The following is a 12,460-nucleotide window of genomic DNA, read 5'->3' as shown; positions in this document are numbered from 1 at the left end:
ACTGTCCACATACATCCACGATGGAATCACGGCCAATCGTGTTCCTTCCTCGGCCTTTGAGATAAGTTGAAGCCAGTAAAAATGCAATTACAAGGAACTGCAGCTTGAAGACTTACAAACGGACACAAATCAAGAACGAGCCCCGAGCAGTTATATGATTATAGCAAAGAACATAAATGGAAGTTTCTGTCCGGCGGTCGCTGCTTTCAGTCAACCAACAGTAAAGTTTACATGCAAACGTCTCGGGTGCACTTTTTTGAGAGCTGTTTCTGAAACTGGAGCCGTGTTTCAGCCTGGATGCTGCACTCCTCTGATGTTGAGCTTTGTTTCCAATTATGCAGATTTAAAAGACAGAATTTGAAGGTTTGCGGTTATCGGCTGTATTTTAGAGACTAAACCGCATTCAATAGAGGAAGAAATGTTGAACCTGCGTGGCTAAATCACACCTAAATGCTGGTTTGCTGCAGCAGCTCAGTGCATACCTGGGCTCCTCACTCATACAAATAGTCCTGGTCCTGTTCTGTAAGGAGAAGCCCGTATTCATATTCAAGAACTCGTCTATTTATAGGCTGCCTCCTCCACCCCCACATGCGGGGTCAATTTTAGCTGAATGTGAAATAGTAATGATGAATGCATGATTAGTTACAATTATAGATAATGAACGCTGGCAAAGAATCTCTAATGGGCGTGAGTGCTTTTGTGTGTGGCAGAGAAAGGCTGAGGCTGTGAGGTGGTAACGTGGAACAGAAAGGCACCGCTGGAACTGCCATTCACTGTTAAGTGCCTCGCCGCTTATCGGAGCCTATGGCACACCAGCCTGCAAGCTGCAAATGAACACACTTCATTTTATTTTAAAATATTGATTTTTTAGGACCTCGGTGGCTGTCATTGGTCTGGTTATTTTACCCAAGTTGGGGTAATGTAGGATGAAAACAGTGTCCGTAAGCTGGCATTAATCTGCTGAAGGCACCGGGGAGGCTGCAGATTGCAGGACCTTATAGCACATAACCGTGTGCGCTTGTGTGACAGTCGGGGAGAACGCATTAAGGCTACAATGACGGCGGCTGATTCATGAGCCTCACCCAGAGCTTCCTCATTAGGCGTTGACAGTGATTGAGGTGCGTGTCCCGGTGCATCAGGTGCAGAGGGACGAATGCAGCTCGGTGCAAAGATCTCTATCAGGAGAATCTTTCCTCCTCAATCAGACACCGAGCACGGCGGCCTCTCAGCGTTTACACGTCCTGTGCTCACAGATTTCCATTTCCATGTAGTGTCACTCGAGTGATTTGCACGTTCTCGTCGTCCCGTCAGCGCATGTTGGTAAATATTTGCTAAATGTCTCTCTGCCAGTAATTATCGCACTCGTCTGCATCTGCTTTCCGCTGCACAGACGTCGATGCTACGGTGAAGTCAGCTTCCCTGAGCTGGCTTGCTGTGCTGGATTGTTCACACATCCAGGCTGGGATACAATATTCACAGCAACCTGAATGCAGCAGCTACCATTAATGTCAGATAATGATAAACTGCAAAGAGAAAATCAGCATCAAAAATGTCACCTGGAGCATCAGGACATAATTTTGTGATGCTACCTCGTGTTTATTACTTTTTTTTTTCCTCCTAATGATGACATGCTATCACACCGCGATGAGGAAATATGGTAATTATGAGATAAAGGTCACATTAGGAGGGGGGGAGGAAAAACCCACTTGTTTTTCTTATTTTCAAGTGGCAGCGATGAGTTTGTAAAGGTGAGAAAAATTATGAGCACTGAATTATTTAAAAGTTTATTTTTATCACTTCGTGGCACAAAAGCAAGATTTAAGGTGGAAAAACAGCACATGTGCATTTACAGTCAAATACATAGGAGAGAAGAGGGATTAATTGAAAAATATCCATCCATCCATTATCTATATGACGTTTAACCCTCACAAGGGTCATGGGGGGCGGAGCCTATCCCAGCTGACTGAAGGCAGGTTCACCTGGACAGGTAACCAGTCTATCACAGGGCTACACTTAGAGACAGACAACCAAGCACACTCACATTCACACCTACGGACAATTTACAATCACCAATTAACCTCAGCATGTTTCTGGACTGTGGGAGGAAGCCGGAGAACCCGGAGAGAACCCACGCTGCACGGGGAGAACATGGAGACGAACCGGCGACCTTCTAGCTGTGAGGCGACGGTGCTAACCACTGAGCCACCGTGCAGCCCAATAAGGAACTGGTTATGCAAATTTTTTGTGCCTTGTAAACACAAAGTATGTTCAGGTAAAGTTCAATCTGAGGGATTGTTTGTATTTGCTTGTTTTTTTTGTATTTAAAGTTTTCTTTATCTCGATGTTTTCATATCATTTAATCATGACGACAAAAGATCAAGATGTCATCACAAAAGCACACAATAGTGTCTACAAACCAACATAAATCTGTTTTGTTCCTCCTTGTAAGATCGTTTTGTTCATGCACCTGCCAGTTTAGTATTTTCTAAAAAACTATTGTGGAGGAGCAACAATTGCAGCTCGTAGTTTCAATGTCTTTCTCACAGACGTTTAGTTTTCAGGTCATTTTCACTCCAGGATGACACTGAGCTGTTAAACACTGTTCAGGATGTGTTTAGTCAGAGAACAAGAGAGTCTCACCTTGAACTAACTCAGCTTTATCTTTGATTAAAAGTGAGAGAGGACAAAAAAACATACATTTTAAGCGAGACCAAAGTGTTTTACCAAATGTAATTACTATATTTGTTCGCTTTTATGTGACATAAAGGACCAATAATAAAACGACTGGACGTGTTTGCTCCTTTCATCCAAACTTTAAACTCAGATACTGGATGGATTTACTGAAAACTTTCATTTGTTAAAGTCGTGAAGAATGTTTTTCATATTGCACATATTTAAGCTCTAATTCAACAGCTTGAAGAAGTATTAATAATTTGAATAAGTTAATTAATTTGATTTTGCACAAAGAACATATTTGAACAAAAGGCAGCTTTTTGATTAAATGTAGATGAATTTAGAGGGAATTGAAAGAAATATTAACAATATTTACAGGTTTATTTATTACAGATCAAGAGTAACCCCACAATCACTTTGGATTTAATAATTAAGATTTATACGACTGTGATGAATTAATTGTTTGACTCTTTGCACTTAAAATGCATGAGAATAATCACTCTATTATACTACATTGGTAATATTCAAAACACATAACTATGAGCCTTTTTTGTTGCCTTTGACCCTCTATTGAAACGATGGCGGGCTGAAGTTTGAGCCGAGTGGAGCTATCTTTACCTTCTTAGGCTCTCTTTTTATTTCTTTACCGTTCCTCGTTGCCTCCTGATTCTGTATCGCTGAAATGGACAACTGTTTTCCTCCAGCATGCTGCGCCCAAGCAAAGCCTTTCAGCTCCACCGAGCGGTCCTGTGGAGGTGTATTGATATGAGGGGGAGTTGTTAGAGCGTCAAGCGGAGGCCTCATTCACTGAAAACCTGCTCTCAAGTCTAACTTTATGCTGCCACAGTGATTTCACAATGCATGATAAGTTAATCACCATGTTTTACTCTGCGGGTCATGAATGTAAATTCAGGACAAAGCTTTGAATTTCCTCTGCTGAGGGATTCGTCAGCTTTCCCCCTGTGAATCTTGCTGCTGAATCTATCTGTTTCGTTGTTGTCCAGCAGTGTGACCAGGGAACAGCGAGGAACCGGAGCAGACAGATCCTCCGCCTCCCCGCCGCCGATAAGGCCGCCTGTCCGGAGCTGGTCCAGTCGGAGCCCTGTGTCCTCAACAGCACCTGCTTCAGCTACGAGTACAGAGTCTCAGGTAGGACCAGCAGCATCGTGTCAGAGCCGAGGCAGGTGTTTACCTCCAGCTGTCTGTCTGTCTGTCTGTCCATCCGTCTGTTTGTCTGTCTGTCTGTCTGTCTGTCTGTCTGTCTGTCCATCCGTCTGTCTGTCTGTCTGTCTGTCTGTCTGTCTGTCTGTCTGTCTGTCTGTCTGTCCGTCTGAGGCCTCTGGTGCTGCTCAACACATCTCGTGGGTTTTGACTTTCCTGCTTGCTGCTGCTTCAAACCATGTGTCTGATACAGTGATTGGTCCTGATGCTGACTATTGACTAAAGCAGTGGTTCTCAAACTGGGGGTTGCAACCCCAATGGGGGTCCCAAGATAATTCCAGGGGGTCACCAGATCATTGTAAAGAAAAAAGAATAAAAATAAAGCCTACAGTTATCAGATAAATGTGTATCAGGGCTGTCAACATTAAAAGTGTAGACTTCTTCCCACTCCTTTTTAGAACTAGTTAACATTATGATTTGATTATGCCATGTTATTATTCTGTTTTTCTCTTTTGTTTTTAGATTTTTTTTTCCTTTCATTTGCTTGAAATAAATTCAATTCATTCATTCATTAAAAAGTAAATTAACGTCTTCATGTAAAGAGATGAATCTGTGGAATGAACACATTAATGCATGAACAACACAGTTATTACTCATGATATATTAGATATGAAGGGAACACAAACTGATGTTATCTTGGGGGTCGTGGCTCAAAAAGTTTGAGACCCAGCGGCCTGAGGTGTGCTTCCTGTTTACATAAACGATTTATTTATATGCTGATGATCTGGAAACCAGGCGATCTCTGGATTACAGGCTGCTTTTGATGATCCTCATGTTTAATTTAAAATGTGTTCTGACAGAAATGTATTTGAAATGTATATTTCACACAAGCTTCTGACTGCTGTCTGTAGATGAGCTGCTCCATACAGTCCAGCCCTGTGATCGTTAGGAACCGGTCCGACAGCAGATTGTTTTACACAATTCTTCTCTAATATATTTACAATTATAATTGCATTCCTATCAAAACAGAGCTTATTCCTTTGAAAATCATAATAGAAAAGGACCATCAGGGCACCGTACTGTCCACCCAGGATGACTGGAGCATGTTGGTGCTCATGTTGCTGTAAACCAGCAGACCCTGTTGTCTACCACCTTTCATGTCATTACTGCAGCCTGTTATCACACCCACCTCTGTGAGTTCCTTACACAGCCTCTGAATCGGGCTTAGATTGGCTTCCCGTTCTTTCCTCGTGGAATGAGCTGCATCTTTAGCTTTGGAGACGCTCATTCCACCCCCGAGAGGCTCTAAAGCTCCACCAGCCTAATTTTCAGTGTAATATTCGTAACTGTTGTTGTTTTCTGCGTCTGTGATCTTTTTTTTTTTTCTGTTCGCTGTGAGGTCTGTCTTGCAAAAGCAATCTTTCTCTCGCAGAAGATTTCCTGAATAAATAAACTGAGCAACTATTCAAGCGAACAGAGATTAAAAATGTGTAAGTTTACGTGGCTGGGTGCAGCAGGGATTAGTGCGCAGGATGCTGCTGCTGCTGCTGGAGAACAGACAGAGATTCTATTGGTATCAGCATATAAGCTGGTCTGACAGTGAGACTAATGCAGATATGTCAATCTGTGTGTGTGTGTGTGTGTGTGTGTGTGTGTGTGTGTGTGTAGGCTGGAGTACATGCCAGCTGAGTGAAAATGCCATCTGTGGTCAGGGTACACGGCTGCGTCTCCTGGACTGTGTTCGCAGCGACGGCAAGATGATGGAGGTGCAGAAGTGTGAGGAGGTAATTACTATGCAACGAATGAAACACCTTTATTTAAAACTGGTTCCTGCATGTTTAGACTGTCACTGCACACGTTGCATGTATGAAAATTGCAGTGCTTTACTCTGGGTGAACAGGTACAGTCGTGCTCAGATTTATTCATACCCTCCCATTAAAGAAGGAAAGAAACAGCTTCAGTCACTGAAATAAGCTGAAATCGACAAAAGTAATAATAAATACAAAATTTAATGGAAATCATGATGTTGCTTTTGAATTGTGGTTCAACAGAAATATATAAAAATAATAATAATAATAATAATAAAAACACAGGCAGACAATCAGACACCTATCCAGGCCCACTGCTCATCAGCAAAGGGCTCAAATTTGTCTGGGACAGTTTTTATTATTATTTTTTAAATTATTTTTTTCCAAGCACAATTTAAAAGCAATGTCTTTTTTTCACTAAATTATAATTTAGCAAATTTTTATTTATTATTACTTTTTCAGTTTCTAGTTATTTGAGTGACTGTTATGAATTTTGCCGTTTTTTTTTTGTTTTGTTTTAATGGAAAGGGACGAATACATTTGAGGTAAGAAACTATTTCTGACTCTTTTCATAAAACCGGGAGAAGTGCACCACATCGAGGAGATCCCCCACAGAGGGAACTCTGCAAGATTGTACTTCAAGATTGTTTTATTTCTTTATTTATTTCTCTAAACAGGAAGTATTGATGGATAATGCAGAGCTCCAGCAGCTCCCGTTTGGCTCCCACAGGTTATACATTATTGAGAGCCCAGTTGCCCAATTTGTTTAAGTGAAAATGTTGTCTCTCGTAACTTCAGCGAGCCAAACAGAGCTCGATGCTCCATCTCATGGTGCAAAGACAAAAAAAGAAAAAAGAAAGTGGTCCTATAGACGCTGTAAACTCAATAACAGTAGTAGCCGGAACATTTTTCACTTTTGTGTTTGGAGCCGGTTATTAGTCTTGTTTCACAATCTGCGGTTAACCTCAGGTGCTTCTGGAATCACATTAGGCTGCTGAGTGAAGGCAGCTTAATGGAATTAATGCTGCGGTGAAGCTAGCTCTGCGCTAAGTATAGTGTACGCTAACCATATGAACTGTGCTCGTATATGAGGAAGTAGAACGACACTTCAACTACACTGCAAAGCTTCGTTAACGCTAATATCGTCCAACTGCAGCCTCTCCGCTGTCCTCGAGTGAACCGCAGCCTCTTTAAAATATGGAAATGTTGGCGCTTCCTCTTTGTTGTTGGTGGGAATAATTAGCCGGCCCTCCTCTCATCTCTGCTCTTGTTTTCCACAGTTGGGTTTAATCAACAAGTGGAGGCTGTCGGAGGCCTGCGTGGTCGACTGTCCTGTCAGCTGCGTGCTCTCCGATTGGTCGCCGTGGGCAGAATGCTCGCGCACCTGTGGGAGCCAAGGTAAACAACGCAAACAAACAGAAGTTAAGCTAAACTGTTGGGAGCAGCAACCTGATGAAGAGACACACAGCGGACCACATGTGCGGCGCCTCATTATTCCATCTACTCAGGCATTCTCCAAGATGTTCAATTGTGCATGAATACATTTAAATGCATTAAAATATTTACGAATATGTGTAATCCAAAGCCTTATTATACAGGGAAACTGCGCCGGGGCTTCTTTTTTTTCAATAATGTATATGTTAATATTCCTACTTCATTATAATAATGTATGAATATATGAAGAAAGTTGTTTTTTTTTAATTGACATGCTTTATAAGGTTATATTCTGAGGACAGCAGGTTCAATTAAACTCAATGCAGCTATACGGCTCACCTTCGCCATTAAAGATTCAGTGTTCCTAAATAAAATATACACCCTAACTCTGTATGGTTGCAAAATGCAGTTGGTAATCACCAACCTGTGGCTGGGGCGGCATCTCTCTGAGAGTCACGTCATAACCTCATGCAATATACAGAAGTTAATGATTTAACCTGGATGCATGCATTGCTTCGGCGGCTTCTCAAAGCCAATCTCCCAAAGAGAAAGCTTGTTATTCTGTTAATTAGAGAGACTCAGCACTGTCTTCTTAAGTTCATTAATTTTAATTTGTCGTCGCCTGCCTGTCTGTCTTCTCACAGTTAACCCCTCGTTCCAATAAGCTCACACTTACACAGGCTTTCAGCTGGGGATTTAAACTCAAGACCCGCTCGCTTTCTCCCTTTTCGTGTCTCTCGCCGCTACTGCGACTCTTTGTGCCGCTCTCTCAGTTCATTCTCACGTATTGTGAAACACATCTGTCTGCCTTGATAAGGGATTTGTGTCGTATCTGTGTCAGACGACGCAAAGATCTTGTTTTGTCAGGATGCCATGGGAGCATTAATGTTTTTGGTTTGATTTTTTTGAGATGGCAGAGCTGAGTGTCCTCTTTGCTTTGTGTGCCCGGGGCTCACGGAGCTCAGGATCTCCCCCTGGCGTAACACACACTCAGCTCCTGCCATCTGGATGGTTAGTGGAGGCCATGCCCAGGCACTGAGCCTCACAATAGCCAGACACTAAGCTGCTCTACAGCGTACCAGACCCGCTCTCTGGCCACTTCCTTTGCCATTTACCAAACTTTTCCTTTCACACATTATTAATGGCTCAGTTGTACAAAGCACTTCTGTAGGAAACGGCTAGATCTGAGCATAAAGTGGCACGGTGACACAGACGTATGGCCCCGTCGCGCTAATTCCTCTTTGTCACGAGGAATATATTTCACGGACTAAAGAGAAGCCGCAACCTCTTTTCCCTTCTAAATAAATGATCATCATTCATTCCAGCTACTCTTTTTATTAAGCGTTATTTTATGGGGCCTTATGTTTGTGCGGTGATGCATTCGCGCCTCTCGCTCCGTCTCACATGTGCTTCAGTCCTGAGTGTGTGAATCCCGCAGTGTTTTTATTCTGCTCCAGCAATTTGTCTTGTTAAAAGTAGCTCTGCAAAGCGACACTGTTGCTGAGTTTCACACGTGTGCAGGCGAGAGGAGTAGTTAGCTCCAGCATCCTGCTGCTCGCAGAAGTGCTCAGGTCTGATCTGGTGTTTTTCATAATGGCGTGTCGGCCTTGATATTTTGTAGGTCACTCTGAGCGCAGCCGGAGGATCCTGCAGGAGGCTCACGAGGAGGGACGCCCCTGTCCCAGCCAGCTCCTCCAGACCAAACCCTGTCCCATAAGGCCGTGCTACATGTGGGTGCTGAGCGACTGGTCCGCGTGCACCGTAGAGGTACCATGTTTTACCTTCATGTCATGTCAACATGCATTTACCAAGGGGCTCAATTTTAACTTCAACAGCAGCGAAAGACAAAAATTCCTCCATTATTTTCTCAGCATCACATTCGCCTAATATGTGCAGTTTGGAATGATGCTACACTGAGCTGCTGCTTTGCACAAAGGTACCCTGTGGAGTTTTTGAACAGCTACGAAGCAAAGTTTTTACGAGTGGGTCCACAGTTTGTTTGCACATGTGCTCGCTCACAAACAAGCCTGCATGAAAATGGTTCCACAGTTTCTTTTAATGACCTACAAGGTGCAGTTACGCACGAAAAAAACCCATAAATGTGCCAGCAAAACGCCGAAACGAATAAGAACTGCTAGCAACTAGACATGGATCTAAAACAAACAAACAACAACAAGTGGCATGGCAGATGTTTTGTAAGGAAATGCATTCAACATGTTTGTCAGAGATACACAGCGCCTGAGGCATTCTGGGAAAACGTGCAGACGAAGCCATGTCATGTGTTTAGCTGAAGCCAGTTTCCCAAAGAGTGAAGACAAAAAATGGAATATTTTCATATAGATTTGGAAAATAGCTCCAGTATTTCTATTTGCACCTTGCATCTTCTCACAGACCGTACACGCTCTTATGGCCGGCAGCAGACACATATATAAAGGAGCTTGGTGAAGGTGTGATGAGGAAACATTTGCTGATACCTACTAACACCATATCTGTGTGTGTGCTCAGGGTGCAGAGTGCGGCGAAGGCCTTCGGAGGAGGAACCTGTCCTGTGTGGTCCACTGGGGTCACTGGCATGGGTCACTTCCTCAGCTGGTGGAGGAGGAGCTCTGTGGAGACGTCCTGAGGAAGAACATCCAGCAGGAGATGGAGCAGCCCTGCTTCGTCCCCTGCCCGGGTACAATCACACACACTGGATGAAGCTTTTCAGATGTGTACATATACTGTGTTTATCAGCTCTACTCGCTGTGGTCTGCAGGAGGCAGCTGACACTCGTGTAATAATTTAACGCATGTATTAACTTAGTTTTTCTCAAATAGAGCAAATCTGCACGATCATGTGAATTATTTATCACCACAGTCATTTTATATTCATAACACCAATAATTATTTAGCCCGTCTCACTACATGATCAATAATCTCGTTTTTGAAAACACAAACTCATTTGCTCCAGTCTGCCAATACGTCGCCCCCCTCCTCCGATTGGTTGACATTTTCAGCTGCTAAATAATTGCAAAATCTATAAAACTCATAGATTAACTAATGACCCTTGTAGCGCTGCGTTATCTGCTTTGGCTCGAGCAACAAAACACTCTTTACCTGAAGAATTTACATTTATTTTCACGAGGACATTACCGAACAGCTCCAGAGCTACGAAGCTCAGTCCAGAGCAGCTAAAACAGACACAGATTTTAACCACCAATCGCTTGCTATCGATTTTTTTTTTTTTACGCAGCGTTATGTAAGAACCCGCAAATAAATAACGTGTGAAAAATCATCCTGTGCTAATTGAAGCAATTAATAGATCGCGCCGCTGAGAACAATCACTCTGTTTATCACAGTCACGCGATCGATGCCAATGCCACTTCTGCAAGTTTGCAAGTGTAAGGGGAATGATTTTCCGATAGCAAACATCAGAATGAAGCTAGTTTAGAGCAGGAACAGCTTTAATTACGTTTGCTGTTTATCGCAAAATCAGTACGTGGAACCAGCCAGAGAAAACAAAACTGAGTTATGTCGCCGCGTTTATACTGGTTTGTCGCTGTTGCATCACAAAGATGACCGTCTTACAAGCGCATCACGTGCCGTGGTCTGGTGGAGCTCCAACAAGCTCCCAGTGAAAGACTGAAGAGACGAGGTTGTATAAAAACCAGCAGGTTACTGGGTTTCCCTCGACCAGCCAAAACAGCCACCGGTGTCATGAACCTCATCATTTCAGTTCAGCAGCGAACTCCATTGACCCACCAACAAATAATGTGTTTTCCTCAAGCTCCTGGACAGAAATCTGAAATGAAATACCTCCTGCATCATTTCAGGACTTTTTTTTTGAAGAGGCTTTTTTTAAACAAGCAAATAACAATTTACCAAACTAAAAAAAAATAAAATGAAGTTTTTATGTCACAGAAGCTCATTATTTTGTAGAACAAGCAGGAAACAGTCGGGAAGCTTCGGTTCACTTAACTTAGCATTTCAAGCCCTTCATAATATTCCTGCTTTGTGTGTCTCACTGTAATCTCCTAAAATAACGCTCCACTGTCTTCCTCCAGCTTCTGTGTCTCGTGAATTTATTCAACCAAGTGGAGTTTTTTAAAATTATTTAATAAACCATGTTCTATTTTTTGCCTCTGAGGAGAACAGATTTGTCGTGCAGTTGTCGCAGGTGCGTCACTGCACATTGTTCCTCCAGCTGCAGCTTTAAATTACCTGTCCTCCGTAAATCAGACGCTCATTCCATTCAGATTTATGTTTAAAACTCCAGCAAAAGGCCCTGCCACTGTATATGCTCAAACCCATCCGGCGGTGAGAGCTGATAAACTGCGGAAACTGCTCGCGGGGGGAGAAGGTCCAGATCGACTTTTGCAATTTTGCCAGCCTTGCTGCATTCACTGTGCTGCAGTCTGCGATACTCATCGAAACCACATTGAAGCAGTTTTCCGTGATGGATAATGATAAAAGAGCACCAGCGCTGGCAGAGTGCTGTCTGTAGCCGGCGAAAACTGAAAATAAGACGTAGAATTGGTGCAACTCGGACGGCTGTGTGACTGTGGAAAACAGAAAATAGATTTACTGTAACTTTGTTTGTCTGCAGACGGCGGCTTCAATGGAGCAGACAATGAACAATGTGATGTCCACATGCAGGCTTGACGGAGCTCTTCCTCTTTACCGGCTCCGGTTTTTAGGTTTAAATCCGTGTGAACAAAAAGAAAATGTGACCTTTGGGCCATTTTAAATTTAATCAGACTATCAGAGTTGGTTTTAATTGATCATTTTGATGAGGAAGTTAAAGCTGGGGTCTTTTTTTGGCATCACTGGGCAAAAAACTCCTATTAACCCATCAGCATGTAGTGACTTAAGAGGTCTAAGAGGAAACTAGAGTTCTGCACATCCTCATAGCTCAGGATTAGAAAAATCTAGCCTGTGAGGAGATGTTAGCCAATCACAGGCCTTTTCACCCACAGCAGGTGAAACAGGAGGTACCGTAGTTTCTGGACTACTGAGTGCACCTAAATATAAGCAGCACCATTTTTTTAATATTTATAATTAAATATGTACGGTAACACACACAAATACGCAGATCATTTTTGCCTAACAGTTCCTGTAACACGGCTGGTTAAGAAAATAAAACTCCAGCAGCCTACCAGGAAAAGTCATTGATCACTATCTTCATCTTCCTCCTGCACTAAAACCACTAAAGTCGTCTTCTTCAGTGTCAGAGTTCGTCACACACTTCCTCAGTCTCTCAGTGTCACTTTCGTCTCGAGGCAAATTCGTAAAACTCGTAAAAATCCATAAATTAGCCGCATTGTTTAAGCTGCAGTATTCAAAATAGTGGGGGCTTATAGTCCAGACATTACGGTAATGTATGCAGGTGGGAGGGGCTTATAGTCC

At 42.9% G+C, this 12,460-nt stretch overlaps 2 protein-coding genes across 2 annotated transcripts in view; both read left to right on the top strand.

Moving 5' to 3' along the window:
• thsd7ba (thrombospondin, type I, domain containing 7Ba) overlaps positions 1–12,460 on the top strand; it is a 142,565-nt gene that overhangs the window by 122,262 nt on the left and 7,843 nt on the right. Inside the window, exons 18-22 of the mRNA XM_008277183.1 lie at positions 3,678–3,822; positions 5,503–5,618; positions 6,923–7,040; positions 8,698–8,843; positions 9,582–9,750. Coding sequence (XP_008275405.1) covers positions 3,678–3,822; positions 5,503–5,618; positions 6,923–7,040; positions 8,698–8,843; positions 9,582–9,750 — 694 coding nt within the window. The remainder of the gene's footprint in view (positions 1–3,677; positions 3,823–5,502; positions 5,619–6,922; positions 7,041–8,697; positions 8,844–9,581; positions 9,751–12,460) is intronic.
• The window catches only part of hnmt (histamine N-methyltransferase), a 26,097-nt gene continuing 22,145 nt past the window's right edge, over positions 8,509–12,460 (top strand). The window contains exons 1-2 of the mRNA XM_008277185.1: positions 8,509–8,513; positions 10,551–10,553. The gene's annotated coding sequence lies outside the window, so the exon portion shown is untranslated. The remainder of the gene's footprint in view (positions 8,514–10,550; positions 10,554–12,460) is intronic.

Source organism: Stegastes partitus, unplaced genomic scaffold (assembly GCF_000690725.1).
Source record: "Stegastes partitus isolate 25-593 unplaced genomic scaffold, Stegastes_partitus-1.0.2 Scaffold91, whole genome shotgun sequence".
NCBI lineage: Eukaryota > Metazoa > Chordata > Actinopteri > Pomacentridae > Stegastes > Stegastes partitus.
Note: the sequence above shows the minus strand (reverse complement) of the source record. Positions and strands in the feature narration are given on the sequence as shown.